The sequence below is a fragment of the Syzygium oleosum genome, unplaced genomic scaffold (assembly GCF_021117445.2).
Source record: "Syzygium oleosum isolate NSW1041296 unplaced genomic scaffold, Sole_v2.1 Sole_v2.33, whole genome shotgun sequence".
Lineage (NCBI taxonomy): Eukaryota > Viridiplantae > Streptophyta > Magnoliopsida > Myrtales > Myrtaceae > Syzygium > Syzygium oleosum.
The window spans coordinates 1678232-1695153 of NW_026607517.1; the positions used below are offsets into that span (position 1 = coordinate 1678232).

Consider the following 16922-nt stretch of genomic DNA (forward strand, 5'->3'; position numbering starts at 1 on the left):
TGTCGGTTCAGTGGAAAGAATTTTCATATTCTTGGATGCACCGGGCGTGTGTGAGCCCAATGCTTTCTAATCCTCAAACTTACGTGCGTCCGCATGACTCGAGAATTTTCCTTGTGCTAACTGTATCATGTCTGTCACCAAAGTAATATTGCAATCAGGTGTGCCGTTAAAGAAGTAGCCGCCACCCTTTCGACACAAAGCTGCTTTCTCACAGCTTCATGGTCAAGCGAATGAGGTCAATGTTGAGACATCAATGATTTAGATTCTTGTCGAACATAATATATTATCTTCACGCACATGTCTATATTTCATTATTTTTTTTTTGGTCGGAATATATTTCATTACTTTGAACAATATACGGGAAGTCAAATTAGATGGATGGGAGGTCGTCGGTATCAGTAATTATCCTCTTAAATATTTGGCACAGACCAGTTTGGGCCACTGAGTTTGGAGCCCACCTCGGTGCAATACCGAGGAAAGCTGCTGCGTCGCGTGCTTGCGAGTCAAACTTGAAAATTCAATTCCGTCGAATCTTCCTCCGTCCATCGATCCCCTCCATTCCTTTGGACTTACGTATTTCGCCTATTTTAATGGGAAAAGAGAGCGGAAACAAAGACGTGATGCTCCCACGAACGTGAAGAGAAACTCCATATACGGCGGTGACTGACCCTCTCCTGTTCATAGTTTAAGTTTCACTGCAGTGAATACTTTGATCGATATGCAATGTAATTCGGGTAGTCGGGACGGACAAATGGGGTAGGGAACAAAGATATTGGGAGAGGACGTCATGGGGAGCCGACCACTATGAGAGCAGTTTTTTGTGGGCGTGGAGCAACTAGCGGCGCACATAACCAGAGCATCGTATGGCCTACCGGTGGAGCACGGGGAAATTACCAAAAAAGTCTGAAGTTACTGTAATTGTGTTAACTCAGTTTTAAATCTATTTTTTTGGCCAATTAAATTCTAAACCTTTTGTATTTATACTAATTCAGTCCATCCAGCCAATTTTGACCAGAAATCACTGACGTGGACAATTTTTTGAAAATTTTAAAAGTTTTATGAATTTTTTTGTCATTATTTTATTTTTTTCTCTTTTTTTTTAATGTGGCCAGCGAGGTCGCCGACAACTCTCACTATCGGCTAGGTTGGCAAGGGTCAAGCATTGCCAACCATGGGCGAGGCTCGACCTCACTAGATCCGGCGAGGTCGTATGTTGCCCAGCGATCGACGAGGGCGGTCCTCGCTAAAGGTCGAGAGGTCAGAGTCCACGAGAGCTAACCTTGTGGCCTCTAGCGAGGTCAAGCCTCGCCAGCCCAGCTTTGGTGAGGCCGATCTCGCCTAGCAACGGTGAGGTCAAGCCTCGCCAACCACAATGACAAAACAGAAAAAAGGAAAAAATAAAAGAGAAAATAAAATAATAATAATAAATTCATAAAAAAATTTAGAAATTATAAAAGGTTGTCTATGTCAACGCGGTGACGTCAAGTTAGTGATTTCCGGCCAAAATTAATCAGATGGACTAAATTGGCATAAATGCAAAAGATTTAGGACTCAATTGGCAAAAAAAAGTTTAAAATTGAATTGACACAATTGCAATAAATTTATGACTTTTTAAATAATTTTTCCCGTAGAGCACTATGTGTTCACATCTATCATAATAGGGTTTCCAAGTAAACTAATGTGCCCATTTGATGTCAATGAGATAATCTATTGCTGTATCACATAACCCCAATGACGCTTTACAGACGACGATTGATTGATAGAACATTTCACCTTACCTATTCCATGCTGATCTCATGAAGTTATCTTATCAGCGTAGTTAAGCTGATCAAGATGCCCCTGATCTCCCTCACCTCTCTTCCCCCTTCATATTGATGTCTTTCGCTATCATTCCTCATGTTTTGGACAGGGCTGTGCTTTCTCCAACTCGGTCTATGATCGGTTCTTTACTCGTATGGAGAACGCCCACCGATCAACTTTCTACCAATCAGAAATGGTGGGATTGACCATGTTATCACACGTATTCAACCCTGATGCCTTTTCTCTTCTTCCCTCATCTACGATACTTTGGATATATGAAGGGCGATATTTTGTTAAAAATGATAATTTATGAGATAACGAAGGGACTAGTGTCGGTCATAGGGAAGGTGCACACCAAATTTTGTCCTCTTGCTTCTGCCATTTCAATTTTTCATCAAGGAGTCAAAAGCTGGGTGAATTTCGGACAAATTATTTTTGCTTCAATCTGGAATTCCAAATTGAGGTTAAAAATGGCTCCTTTGAACTTTACGACCGAGGAATCATATCTAATCTTGGAAACTTGCAATTTCAACCTCCTCTGAGTGAACTCCTGACAAACCTTGCCATGGCGTGATTCTGCACCGATTGGGAAAAAGGAGGGTGCGAATCATGCGGCATTCAGAGGTCTCTCTGATTTTTCTCGTTGAACAAAAGAAGGGTTTCTCTGCAAACCATCGAGACATGCCACAGAAGTCAAACTCCCGACAGGACCAAGAAATGCGAAGAAAGGGAAGGAAGGAAATTCAGATGGCTCATGTCCTCTCATTCTTCTGGTCTTCTCTGAGCTGCGCGCTTCACGACACGCTATAAAAAAGAGGAGCACCGGCTTTGTCGTTAACCCAAAACTTCGTGTTTCCCCAAAGACTAACTAGGATTGACATCTTGTCCTGAATTGCTCTCGCTGGTCTAGCCTTTTGGGGATCTTAACGTTGGAAACAAACTGATTCGACGTCACCAGCAAGAGCAAAGGCACCTCTCGTTTCGGGGTTTGCACAGGGTGAATTATCTTTCCTCCCAAAGGAAGGCTTTTTGAAATTTGAACTGAGATTCCACTCGCTTTGGACCAACAATTGCTCCGCGGATCAAGTTCACGTCAGTCCGAGATATTGTCGAACCTGTTAGATGATACGAGTTGCGAGAATATTGTCGGAAAAGTTCTAAACTTATGTCATTTTTGTCAATTTAGTTTTAAACATTTTAATTTTTCCAAATTGAATCATAAATCTTTTCAAGTTTTGTCAATTGAATCTATCCGGTCAATTTTCGTCGGAAATCACTAACGTGGACGTCGGCCGTTCTACGTGGCCTGGCCAGTGCTGACGTGGATAATTATTAATGATATTTTAATATTTTAATGATATATTTTTAAAACTTTCGTTTCTTTTCTTTCTTTTTTTCCTTTTTGGTTCAAAGGGCTAGTGGGGCCACTAGCTACTGGCCAAGGGCCGACCACCTCTACCAGCTCCTAGCCGAGGGCCACGAAGCCCTCGCCGGCCGGGGGCGAGGACATGACCCTTGCCCACCCTCGTTGTGATCGCCCATGGGAAGTCGCCAGCCCTTTGAATCAAAAAAGAAAAAAGAAAGAAACTAAATAAAATAAAAATGAAAATTGAAAAATTATTAAAATTTGTTCACATTAGCGTGTGGTTGTGCCATGTAGGACGGCCGGCGCTGACTGGACTACCACATCAACGATTTCCGGCTAAAATTGGCTGCATGAATTCAATTGACGAAAAGTACAAATGTTTATGATTTAACTGAAAAAAATTAAAGGGATAAGTGCACTAGAAGTCCTAAAACTTGTCACAAAAGTTCAATTGAGTCCTAAAACTTTCAAAAAGTGCAAATAAATCCTAAAACTTGTCATGAAAGTGCACTTGAGTCCTAAAACTTTCAAAAAGTGTAAATAAATCCTAAAACTTGTCACGAAAGTGCAAACAAGTCTTAAAACTTGTCACAAAAGTGCAAACAAGTCCTAAAATTTTCAAAAAGTACAATCAATGGAAGGACTTGATTGAACCAATTTGATAAGTTTTAGGACTTGTTTGCACTTTCGTGATAAGGTTTAGGATTTGTTTGCACTTTTTTAAAGTTTTAATACTCAAGTGCATTTTCGTGACAAGTTTTAGGACTTGTTTGCACTTTTTAAAAATTTTGGACTCAATTGCATTTTCGTGATAAGTTTTAGGACTTTGAATGCACTTATCCCAAAATTAAAAGATTTAGGATTAATTGGCAAAAGTGACGGATTGAGGACTTTTTTGATAATTTTTTCCACGAGTTGTGTTAGGCTAACATGAAAGAGCTATAGAAAGAAGAGATAGTCTTGGGCTCCCCGGTGGAGCGACAAAGGGGATTTTTCCTTTGACCAAAGAGCTACGCTCACGTGTTGCAAAAAAGTTACAGGTTGACGTTTCTAGGGCTCAATGTATAACAAGTCTGTTGCGTAATTGACAAGAACCCAATTAGCAGTTTACAACTTAGGAGAAATAGCTGACCGGCTTCATTAATCTATCGTCGTACAATTATCGGCACCCTGTAACTCATTGGTCCTGTTCATTACGTCATCAGATCATTTTCAATTCCTCGGACCTTCAAAGGTTATCCACCACATTAAAATTTGACACATTTTCTAGATATACAAAACCTAATCATCTCATTGACTTAACTAGTCACTTGACTAAGTCCACTCGACAATATATAATTAGGGTTTTGTTAATTCAAGATGCTTTCCTAGAACGCTTGATAAGTTTTAATAATTATGCACTTTCGAAGTTGTGTTTTTGTTTAGGGTTAATACAAAAAAAAAATCCAAACAGGTATACCTGTGATAAATTTACTCCAAACTAATTTTTTTACCGCAAAAACCTCCAAATTGGTACATCCATGACAAATTTACCCTATGTTAGTTTTCGTTAAATTTTACAGTTAAATTACTAAGTTAGATGACATGTGGCAGTTGACGTGTGTGCTAGTTTAGGGTCACAGATTTACCAGTTTGTGATTTTTCGTGGTATTAATCCAATTTAACGGAGAGTAAATTTGTCACAAGCGTATCAGTTTGGGGTTTTTGGTGGTCAAAAAATTACTTTGGGGTAAATTTGTCACATGTGTACCAATTTAGGGTTTTTTGTGGTCAAAAAATTAATTTAAGGTAAATTTATCACAGGTGTACCAGTTTGGGGTTTTTCATGGTGTTAACCCTTTTGATTATGACATGTTGAAAAGAAAATATATTTTCGATATTTTATGTGCTTTAGCGTGCATTACAATTGTTTCTTTTTTCTATTTTTAGGTTCTTATCAAGTACCCGTGAGACATTTATTTATAAAAACGTATTTATAATTACAACTTCGTGGCAAAATTCAGAAATAACAAAAACCGGCTGATTTTTCCGGCGCCCATAATCTTTCTTTGGACAGAACTGCATTTCATTATTGAAATCTTTAACTATGTGTCACATCTCAAACGACCATGCCCCCCACTAGAGACCATTCTTGAGAATTTTTGCTTTGTGGCTATGATGTCCTTGAATGCACTCATTACCTCGAAGAAGGACAAAAAGTATAGACATTTTAGCAAAAAAAAAAAAAGGGATAAAAAGTATGGACCGCATAATGAATCCCAAACCAGCTGCTCAATCCTCATAATTCAAAAGGAATAAGCCGTCTGAATTTCTCTACATTCAAAATGTTGAAAACAATCTCTTTCAATTGCACAGATATGATTAATATCATGAAAAATCCTAAATTTATACACTTATAATAGATTTACTCCAAATTAACTTTTTTACCACAAAAAATCTCAAACTGATACACCCGTACCTACTAAAAATCCTAAGCTGGTATATTTATGATAAATTTACTCTTCTTTAGTTTTCATTAAATTGGATTAATACCACAAAAAATCATAAACCAGTACATCTGTGATAAACAGAGGGTAAAACCCATAAACTGGTACACTCGTCAACTACCACGTGTCATCCAACTCGGCAATTTGACTGTGAAGTTTAATGAAAACTAACGGAGGGTAAATTTATCGCAAATATACTAGTTTGAGGTTTGTGATGATCAAAAAATTAGTTTGGAGTAAAATTGTCACAGGTGTACCAGTTTGAGGTTTTTCGTTGTATTAACCCACATGAATATGCACAAACACCCTCATTATACTAAACAAGGAAAAAGTATATCCTTTTTAAATTCATCTTTCTAGTATATCTTGAAATCGAAGTTCTATCGGATGGATCCAATGTTTTTATATTGGGGTAGCATTCGAATCATGTAACCATTGACCCATGTGAATGTGATTAGGTTGAAATTTGTGATGGAATACATCATCGGTTGAGAAAACATCAATAAAGATATGGGCTATATTGGATATGATTTTACTTTTTGCTTAATTTAAATCCAGCAGCCGATGTACTTTGACTTTTTTTCAATCCTAAAATACTGACATATAGATTAATAGACACATATTTTTTTTGTAAGTTTTAGATATTCGAATAATATTATTGTTTTTTTAAGAAAAAGCAAAAAAAACTACTTTTTTAGCCAAAGTCAATTCTAAACAAAACAAGCGCAAGATTGCATGGATACAGGGAAATCTTGGTCCGCAGTCCTCTCACTGCCTAAAATTGTAAATCATTCGAATGACATTAAATTGCAATCACTTTTTAAAAAAAACAACAACAAAAAAAAGGAGAAAGAACTTTACCCAAAAAAAAAAAAGGAGAAAGAAAGAAAAGCACTTGGCAAAAAACAAATAAAACCCATTTTAACCCGAGGTAAAAACTCAAAAGCGAAAGTGATGAAAATAAAAATAAAAATAAAAAATCACCAAAAATCTTTCCCACGTCCTCAGAGTAAACGCCAACCACTCGGACACAGACTGAAATATGATCATGTCACAGCCAGCAGCAAGTAGGTCTTAAATTAATTCCTTTATTAATTAATTTATAAAATAAAAAGAGGCGGCTCTGTAATTTCTGACCGATCCCTTTCTCCGGTCAAGAACGTCTCCTTCCCCTATCCTTCCTTCCTCCTCTCTCCCTATAAAATGCACACCGACTGTTCTCAATTCTTGAATCCCTCAAGCCCACCATGGAAACGGAGGTCGCGGTTCCGCTCCCGATCATGGAGTTCAACTTCGACAGCACGTCCTCTTCTCCGTTCATGACTGCTCCGTCCAGCCCGCAGCGCTTCGGCAGCTTGTACTTCAGCGCACCCACGAGCCCCACCAGGGCTTCCGCTTTCCTTCAGGAGCTCAGGAAATCAAGAAAGTCCCTGTCCTCGATACCCTTTGCCTGGGAAGAGAAGCCCGGCGTCCCGAAAGGCGGAGGGAGCTACCAGAACGGCGGCGGCGGCGGCGACGACGAAGATGATTTCGAGTTCGACTTCAGTGGTCAACTGGACAGAGCTTCGGCAACTGCTGATGAGCTCTTCGACGGAGGCAAGATCAGGCCTCTCAAACCGCCACCGAGGTTGCAGGCCAACTCGGGCGACGCTGACGCGGCGATGAACTCGCTTCCGGCGTCTCCGAGATCGCCGTCGAGGTTCGCTCAGGGGAAGAAGATGGTCCAAGAAGCTCTCTCTCCTCGCCACCGCAAAAGAGACTTCGACCCCTTCTCAGCAGCCTTGGAGGAGACCCGGAAGAGACAGGCGAATCTCAACCAACACGAGGACCTGAGCCGTTCTCGCGGGAGGGAAAGAAAGGCGGGATCTTCTTCGTCTCTGCGGACGTCGTCGGCCAGTTATGTACGTAAAGGGACGAGATCTTTATCGCCGTTCAGGGTGTCCGACATCATGGAGGCCGATCGAGAAGCCGAAGATCGCGCTGCGCCCTCTTCCTCCTCCTCATCGAATCAAGCTCCTTCATATTTCTCTTCGCTGTTGTCGTCGATGTCGTTCTCGAAGGGCTACAGGAAGTGGAGCTTCAAGGACTTTCTGTTGTTCCGGAGCGCATCGGAGGGGCGCGGCACAGAAAAGGATCCGCTGCGCAAGTACGTGGCCCTGTCGAAGAGATCGTCAATTAATTACGCAGCAGCGGACGACGTGAAGTGCTCGAGCTTCAGGTCGACGGAGAGCGTCGGCTCGGTGAGCTCGAGGAGGAGACCAGGGGCCGCGCCGGTGTCGGCTCACGAGCTGCATTACACGTTGAACAGAGCGGTCTCAGAGGAGATGAAGAAGAAGACCACCTTGCCATACAAGCACGGGCTGCTGGGTTGCTTGGGGTTCAATCCTCCTCCGGGCGTGCACGACTTGGCCCGGGTACTGGGTCGCGGACACACGGACCGATCCCGATCTCGCGATATGAGTTAGACACACACTCTCTCTCTCTCTCGATCAAGAGAACTGTAGATTTCCTTAGTCCTGTAATATCTCATATCGAAAGCATATTGAACACACACAAGCGATCTTGATTCGAATGTTTCTTTCTTGTTTGTCTCGAGTGTACAGACGTTTGTAGTTTAGAGACTGAACGGAAACATTGAATCAGTCCACGGCGGTTTTTCTTCTGTAGGGAAAGCTTTGCCAACGACGTCGGCTATTCATTTCGAAGTATGAAAAGACAACAAGAAAAACAGTATTCTTAAACGAACGTCAGGTGTCACCACACATGTATAATCGACCGACTAAGAAGTTTAGTATCGCGCGCGACGTCACGAGTGACGACGGGTAGCTGCTTCTTTTCACATTATGTCTGCAGAACGAATCAAATTAAGGACCACAAGAGGCATGGTTTCTACGACCTTCGTGGGCAAAGTATCATCAATGCCACTTAGAAATTGTCCGGTTTTTTTCCAGATGTACAGACATATCACATCTCTTTCCTGTTTCTTTTTATCCTTAGAGTCCCACGTAAATAATTTGATGAACAGCTTCAAGATTGCTGTGTAGCAAGAGTAACTTTTCGGAATCAAGAATGCTCTTTTGAGTAATCCACCACCCGTTCACACCCAGCCTCCAATCGGATATGTGCTCGAGTCTTTAACTCAACTTTGCCTCCATAAAGATGAGTTGACCTTGCCATCTAAAGCAATAACACCAGCTACATTTGCGGATATTAATGTGCGGAACCCCCAACGACAAAATCAAAAAGAAAATTACAAATATCATCGACTTTGATATACATAAAATATATATTCTTCACATTTAAAAATCTACAATTACCACCTTCACTTTTTTTCCATTCGAATTGCATCTCCTACCCACTCATTTTCTTTCCCAAAACTAAAAAACAAGAGAGGTGAAAAGACAATTTCAGTCTGTGAAATCAGGGACAAGAACGATGGATTAGCCAAGAGAAAAAGCAGGCAAATCCCCCACCCCACGGGAAACAAAAGTAGTCATGCCATAATCATTGGGTTTTGAATGATTATGCTGCGTTAGGTATGTAAAAGGTGTCGTTCCGCCCTTGGTTGGCACCAAATGTCTCGATGAAAAAGGTCCATTTTTCTCTTCTTCCTCGGGAGAAAATAAAAGTTAGATGGCAATGATGAAGATTAATTTAAAAGAGCCTTTGATGTTTAGTAAAAAGTTCGAGGCACCCTCCAAGCAAAAGACCAAACGATTCCTGACCTGGCGATGGAGTCCTCTTTTTCCTTCTCTTTTCTTTTTCCTCCCCTTTCTATTTTCCTTTAAAAAATATCACAACTTTATTTAGATCCTTTTATGATTATGGATTAGGGAACTGCTTACCCATTAGGAGAAAACAAATTACCATCATTTGTTTTTCCTTTGCGAAACAAGCAGTTGAAAGCAACCAGGCAGAATATTCCACAGAAGAGATTATAGAAATCTGGCTTATATAGTATGAGATCAAGACTAAGTTCGGCTTTCGGGGGACCCTTTTAACACGCAAAACTCCATGGATAATGCAACATTGCTTGCGTGGGGTGATTAGCTATTACTATAATATAAAAGTTAGGCATACATGGGCTAGATAAATTCTTCAAGTAAAGCTAATTTTCGGTAGAAAGAGATAAGGCGACAACGACGGTGAAAACGACGACAAATCGGTCGGTCATTTACAAAAAAAAAGGGATTGCTTGTTAAAAAGAACGAGTCAGCAAATAAACTAGTCGGATGTGCCAAGTATGCAATCTCATAGCAGTATTAACAATCCACGAGAGAAGAATTAGCAAAAAGTTAAAGCAAAAGAGGACGATTTTGTATCAGACCGCGTCAAGCAGCATGCTGCACGACGATATGGACGTTCATGTGGGGTTGAAGAGAAAAGGGTGCAAAGACAAAAAGACGTGCATGCAAAAAGCGCCTTTCTTTCTTGCCTCTCCAAAGCATATTCGAGGTCGAGTCTATCCTATATTCTAAGAGCAAAATGGACCCACTACAAATTAGATGTAATAGAAACCATCTTCGTTAGATTAGTTTCTGGTTTTTTTCTTCCTTTAGGTTTTGCTTTTCGTGAATCGAGGTGGTTGGAATAGCATTGCTCAACATGCTTGAACGAACGTGTGTGCTTGTTCGATATCAACGTCTATGAATTTAGGTCGCATTTAATCGTCTGAATTTTTAGCCAGAATAGGATTGGATAAAATATGATATGATATAACCTATCTACTGTTTGGTGAATCGCAGTAATAAAATCGAATATTTTTACATATTGTCATGTCTATTATTTGTTATGAACGTCATATCAGTGTCAATTAACCTAAAGATTGCACAAACTGACACAATAAAAATTTCTCACCACACTCTTACCTACTTCATTTTTATTTGCTCATTTTTTATTATTTTTCCCTCTCTTTTTTAATTATTTTTTTATTTCTTTTTTCCCCTTCCATCATTCTCTAATAAAATTTTATTAAATAGTAAACTATACTAATATACCTAAAATATGCAGTAAATATAAATACTAAATTTATATATATATGAAATTTATATCATTAGATAGAAAGAAATTTGAATATATAAATAAAAATAAGAATTAATAAAAACGAAATTGTTGTTATTTTTTTGTTATTTTGAATTTTTATATTAAATTCAAATATTATTTTAATTTTATTAGTTTAACAAGTTTGTTATTCGAGAAAAATAACATTTATGTGAATATTAGAAATTTTATCCACCTTTATCCCATCTCTCTCATGGAATAATTTTATCCGAGCTATATCATTCTTATATCCGACTTTATCCTGTCTTGGATATGCGCCAAATACGGGATAGGATAAAATTTATTCTATCTTGAATTTTATCCTAACTACCAAACGTAGCTTTAAAGGTCCAAATGAATATGGGAGATCTATGTAGAATCAGTCGGCTAGAGAAACTCGAAATGACAAAAGTTTAAATATCACTAATTGTGAAATTTCTACATTTCTCCTATGCTCTTTTATTTTTTCGTCTCAATTCATGTTGCCAATGCCAGGCCCCACCAACAAGTATTGATGCCCCCAACAACCTCCTCCCTCCCTCCGGAAATCAATTCGTGGTTGGTAGTATGCGGTACTTAAGTGCATTTTATCGTAACCCAGTATAAAATATTGCTAAATACAGATACTTAGAAAAGGGTTTCAATTGACGATTCAATTAGAAAATTTTGCGACATCACCACCAACTCTTCTTGCGAATTCTAATGCCCACCTGGCTTCGTTGTAGCCTCTACTTGAAGAGCGGGCGTTTGCACCATGCCTCTATAGTTTTCTCTGGATGGAATCACTAGTTATCTAGGCACTTTTCATCACTTTGACATTTGAATTGGTCCCGAAATCATAGAAACCTCTGCAATGCTTGTCTGAAGTGTTTCATACCCTTTTGTTTCCTCGTCTTCCATCCACGACTTTTACCCTCGAGATTGAACGTTGAGATGGTCCTGAGTCTTTGAACCCTTGGTTACAATCTGAACACGTCGGGGTCCATTAGGGACCAGCCAACGTTAAGCACGAGTAGAACCATCGGGTCCAGAGTCGAGATGGACGACCCAAGTCAAACAGCGGGGCAGGGAAAACCACGTGGAAGCCGCAACGTTGACTAAAAATGGCGTCGACCGTCAATTTCTATTAATCAACCCCTCTTGATTCGGTCACAGCCGATAAGCTTGACTGTCCTGTCAAAGAAATCGGGACCGAGTCAAAAGTATGCAGTCGGCACGTGCTGCGTAACCATTGATGGAAGTTATTGTCGTTGAAATGATACCGTGAATGTACGTAACGCACTATAGACTCATGTTGATTCCGACAGCTTGAAATGATGCAGCAAATTCAGCTGCCGAGAAGAAGAACGGACGGCAACAGATCCGCTGCGGTTGCATGTTGCTATGCCACGTGATGATGCTGAATACACCCCATTGGCATCTTCAGTTGCATACAAGCAAGGCCCCTGTATAGGATCATCCATTCAATCTGATTGTGATGGAATCGAAGAAGATAAAATGGGTAATCAGCCTCTGGACCATCTGGAGGGGCAACATGGAGAATGGAGAGAGACTTGAAATCAAAGAGATCAATTCAAAGAATTTTAGACTTATGTTGGGTGTAAATCGTTTGACGTTTGTCTTGATCTTCAGTTACTTCATCAGCGACTGTCATTTACTGCCACCACCATCAGCAGATGAGCAACATCAGCCCCATCAACCACTTATTAGTTGGGGTTTATCAACGAAGCGAAAATGCTACTTTCAAGTAGTTGAAAGATCCCTGACCCGAAAGAAGAACAAAGTTGTTCAAAGATCACACAGGCACAACTTTCCAGTGGAAACTTAGTTGCTGGGGTAAATATACGAGTCAGAAGCTCCGTTCAAAAGATAAAACTCCATAAGTTTGAAGGCTCCGTTGTACAATATAATGTTATCAGTAAACCATCTGGTCGACTAAATGTAGTTAAGTTACTGCGATAAAATCACAGGCACATGGAAACCTGTTTCAACTCAAGAGCATTGCAACACCTTAGCATAAAACATCAACGATTGTATCGTCATTGATCGAATCAGTCAAAGTTGTCTATATGATGAAAACACACGCACTGTAAAGTACAGAAGAGTGTTTGCTTTATCATTTCCAACTTCCACTGTAAAGACCGAGCAATGGTTTCTCCCTCTCTTCAACTCTCCTTTTCGCAGCCTCCCTCGCTTTTAGCGCTGCTTCTTCCTCCTTCGATATGGCTTTCGGCTTCTCATCTTGTCTCTTCCTTTTAACAGCAAAAGAAGAGGCGGCTCCTTTAACTGTTCTCATGGGATTCAAGGATTTTGAAACGACTGGCCCAGGAGCTGGCACATTTTGTGGTTTAGCCATACCTCCTTTTTGTGAATCTTGAATCCCCTTTGAAGATGACGCCAATTTTCCAGAGACAGGTTTCCCGTGTTTGGGATTCCCTGGAGCTTGGACCGCCTTGTATGCCTCTTCCTGTGGCACCCAATTTCCTGCCGCATTAGAAAGCAAAGTTTAATATCAATAATCCAAACATCACTCATGGTTGAAACTTTTCTCCTAGAACTCCCTTTTTTACGGTAATTACTTCTTAAACTTCATTTGGTACCTATAGCATCGGAATAGTAGAAGCCTGATTTAGGATCGTAGTAAAGCCCATTGCTCTGGCTATAGTAATAACCCGAACTGCTGTCATGCTCCCATTCTGCAAAAGTTTAGAGAGGGTTTCGATCAGAAGAGCAACAGTGTTGGAGAGAGATAGATATACTGATTGGACGATTTCATGCTTGAAATATTAACATCAGTTGAATGCCAAAACTCACAGAATTGAATAAAAATAATAATCGAACTAAGAAGATTTTGGCTCTAGGCATCACGTGCTCCAAATACATGCTCCAGTTACCTATTAGGTTAGCACCAAAATGAAAATGCATGCTAATAATAATGGAAAAGCATATGGCTGACAGCGTGATCACGTGTCAGGAAAATTATTGATTTTCGTGCAAACTTGGCCCTACTTAAAAACCCGTGCCAATAATAGTCTAGCTTGTTTCCATCTTGTTTAGTTAATGATATAACCTGACAAGATCATAATGACCTCACTTTTCACTTTCTAGGATCAAACCTCGACAAGAATGTGACAACGCTTCGATCTCAAGATAATAATAGGCAGGTACTTCTCTTTCAAAAGATTGCAAAGAACACCAAGGGCTAAAAATACTCCGAGAACATGAATTCTTCTCAAAAAAAGGTTGATAAAAGTCCAAGGGCAAGGGCCCTCCCTAACAAAGGTGAAAGTGATCTTGGAAAAATCATTTGATTCATTCCTGAATCCCTCAAGTCCTCAATACTTACCCTCTTCACCGCCTGCTTGAACATCCAGTACACGGGCATTAGTCTCCTTAGCCTCTTGAAGATTCGCAACATCCTTCTGGTAGCTACGCTTCGCTTTCTAGCATGAATTATAAACAGTAGTTATTATTATATAAGTCAAAAAAAACATTTTCTACGCATGTAGTAGAGTTCCAGGAGCCATCTAATCTCAACTAATTTTTTGTTACGTCAAAGTGGAAGTCGAACAACGCCTTTAGCAAGTAAGATTTAACCCTTGACCTGACCACAGGCGCAGGCGAGGCATAACTTCTTTCTATGCTGAGTAGGAAGAGAAGTCTTACCAACTAATACTTACTGCTTCAATTTGTTCAATGGCGCGAGCTGCTTCCTTCAGCTCCTTATCCTTGGCAGCCTTCTCTTTTCTCATGTCATTGAGCTTCTTGGCAACATTATCCTTGTGTCGCTGACCAAGTTCATGATTTCTAATGGTAGCTGGATTGTTTGATAGGAAGATCTTGCAGAAGTCGCACCATTTATTACCCTGACTCACCCAATACTGGAAAAGAAAAAGAAGAGAAAGAATGAATTCTCAAGAAATCTAGTTACTGAACAATCTGTTGCAAGATGTAATATCCACACTTGTCTAGTTGAACGTGAGCAGTACAAAAACACAGTAACTACAATCAAGTGCAACAAATATAGGGCAGTCACAACAATTCAAAGAACATAGTCATAAGAATTCCAACAGATAAAAGAGAATTTAGCCCAGATTGTGTTACAACTAGATTCTAAAATTTCGACATGTTCCTTAATATGTAATTCATTCCGAAGAAAATGTGGCTATGGAGCCTCCAAGGGCAGTCGAAATGTTTCAACCAAGAGAAAGAAACGTGGCCATGAAAATATCAGAAGACAAAAGGGTCGAGTGAACTCGGAGATATCGTACGGAATTAGATTGTGAAAAAGAAACCTCATCCATGCCCACTGGGATGTGCAAGGAATGTGCAAGCTGATAACTTATAGATAAATTGAAACTCTTCAGATTCATCATGATTCCGCAATGCATTATAACACCAGACACACACTTATCGCGACTCTTCTGATTCAATTCACTCATAGCTACCTGAGGATCCCTAAATCAACGAGCAGATTCCATGATGCAATCAAGTCATTAACAGGCCATATCGTAATCCAGAAAAATCATAACTTTCAGCTAATCACAGATCATTGTCGCGAATAAGAAATCAAAGGGCTAAGAATTTCAATATTACCTCAGTCATTGCTGCGGATCGGAGTTTCTTAGCTTCCCGGTGGATGCGATAAGGGGCAAAATTGCAAGAACTTGTTAATCGCTTGATGAATTTGAGACGATGCTACAAAAACTTGCTGAATCCGGAATCTGTCGAGTAAGATTGTTTAAGAGCCCTAGTCGAAGGCGGGCGAGGATTGCGATTCCGTCGGTGCCTACTACGGGCGCCCCGGGGGCGCGGGTTGCGGCGGAGCGTGCAGGGAGAGGCCGCACCGGTGGCGGCGGAGGAGGTGGGGGGCCGTGACCGGGAGGGGAGGGAGATGGACTGGGAGGGACGATGGTGGGGTCGACGGCGGCGCCGGAGACGGTGGCGGTGGTGGGAGGGAGGTGGTGGTGGTGGTGGCGGCGAATTGCGAGGACTCGAGGACGGTGTTGTGTAGAGGAGGTGTTGCTATGGCCTTGACTGATGACCGTAAGGTACATATATGCATACACACGACATATATGGCAGGTACTAGGTTTTATTTTGGTCCATTATAATAGTAGTTGCTACGGTTAGTAGGGCGATTTTTTTTTGTCAATGTCTTGATCTTTGTATTCTCCATGAAAGTATAGGTAATTTTGCTTTGGCAAAAACTAAGATTTTCCAAGATTATCTCTTTTGAATTACTTATCGTGGAGACCATAGATTAGATTAATGTTACATCAGACACAGATTTGCTGATGATCCCTAAATAGCTATAAAGAACGGCAGCTTCGTTCTGTAAATATGAATGAGCAGATTTCATGATGTAATCGAGTCATTAACATGCAATATCGTAATCTAGAAAATCATAGCTTCTAGCTAAATCCAAGATCATTGTTAGGAAATGAAGCTTGAGCTTCCCGGTGAATGCCAAAAGGGGGGACATAGTAAGAAATTTTAAATCGCCTTGATATATTTGAATCATGCAACACAAACTTACTAAATCCAGAAAAGTATGGTTACTCAAGAGCTCCGGATGAAATTTGAACTATTTTATCACTTGACATGACAACGGATTATCAGGTACAGTTGTTATTTATTGTCGTATCTAAAGCAATTAAAAGGCTAATGTGATGTCATTTGTGGAAAGATCCACTCATTTTGCTGACAATTAGAAACTAACTGAAAAGCTGGAAAATGCTCAATAAGGTTGAAGTAGAAGGAAAAAAGATTGGAGGACATGACAGTTGAGAAAGAGACCTTGATCGAAGAGAGAAGAGGCTGCTTTGAGAACGATTGAAGAGGGAGAGAAAATTTAACACAGGCTTGAGAAACTTGACTGATCATATGAAAGATGAATAAGCAGCTCTGGTGCTGGAACTAGAACATGTCAAAGGCCACGTTTCAGGTATGATGGAGCATCGAGAATCGACAGAACAGAAAAATGGCAAATTTTACTCCCCAGAAGTCACCTTGGAAGAGAACAAACCAGTCTCTAGCTTCTCTAAAATGTCCGAGCTTTTAAATGACATTGAGAACGCGGTCAAAACGATTCAAGACCACATCGGTGAATCGGGAGAAATGAAGAGAACTTCAGATGAAAAGGAAAGGGAACTTTTGGCTTTGACAGAAGTGCATGAAAGTACACCAGAATGATGCGAAACCAAGGCTGAATGATTGGACAAACAGAC

The 16922-nt window shown here is 40.3% G+C and overlaps 2 protein-coding genes across 2 annotated transcripts; one reads left to right on the forward strand and one right to left on the reverse strand.

The window, feature by feature from the left end:
- The first annotated feature begins 6818 nt into the window (after positions 1 to 6818).
- On the forward strand, positions 6819 to 8239 carry LOC115672433 (uncharacterized). Its single transcript, XM_030594241.2, has one exon. The coding sequence runs from the start codon at positions 6900 to 6902 to the stop codon at positions 8115 to 8117; it is 1218 nt and encodes a 405-aa protein (XP_030450101.2). The 5' UTR covers positions 6819 to 6899; the 3' UTR covers positions 8118 to 8239.
- Positions 8240 to 12677: 4438 nt separating this feature from the next.
- On the reverse strand, positions 12678 to 15757 carry LOC115672434 (zinc finger protein ZOP1). Its single transcript, XM_030594242.2, has 5 exons — positions 15289 to 15757; positions 14373 to 14573; positions 14039 to 14135; positions 13293 to 13388; positions 12678 to 13176 (listed from the first exon to the last, which is right to left on the reverse strand). Exons 1-5 carry the CDS (start codon positions 15295 to 15297, stop codon positions 12809 to 12811), a joined length of 771 nt encoding a protein of 256 aa, XP_030450102.1. The 5' UTR covers positions 15298 to 15757; the 3' UTR covers positions 12678 to 12808.
- Between the last annotated feature and the right edge of the window lie 1165 nt (positions 15758 to 16922).

Excerpts from the sequence above, each read along its gene's own strand:
- LOC115672433 (XM_030594241.2), top strand. The coding sequence starts at position 6,900 with ATGGAAACGGAGGTCGCGGTTCCGCTCCCGATCATGGAGTTCAACTTC.
- LOC115672434 (XM_030594242.2), bottom strand. Across the intron at positions 13,389-14,038 it reads TCAAGCAGGCGGTGAAGAGG|AATGGGAGCATGACAGCAGT; the intron begins GTAAGTATTGAG and ends AAACTTTTGCAG. Across the intron at positions 13,177-13,292 it reads CTACTATTCCGATGCTATAG|GAAATTGGGTGCCACAGGAA; the intron begins GTACCAAATGAA and ends CTAATGCGGCAG.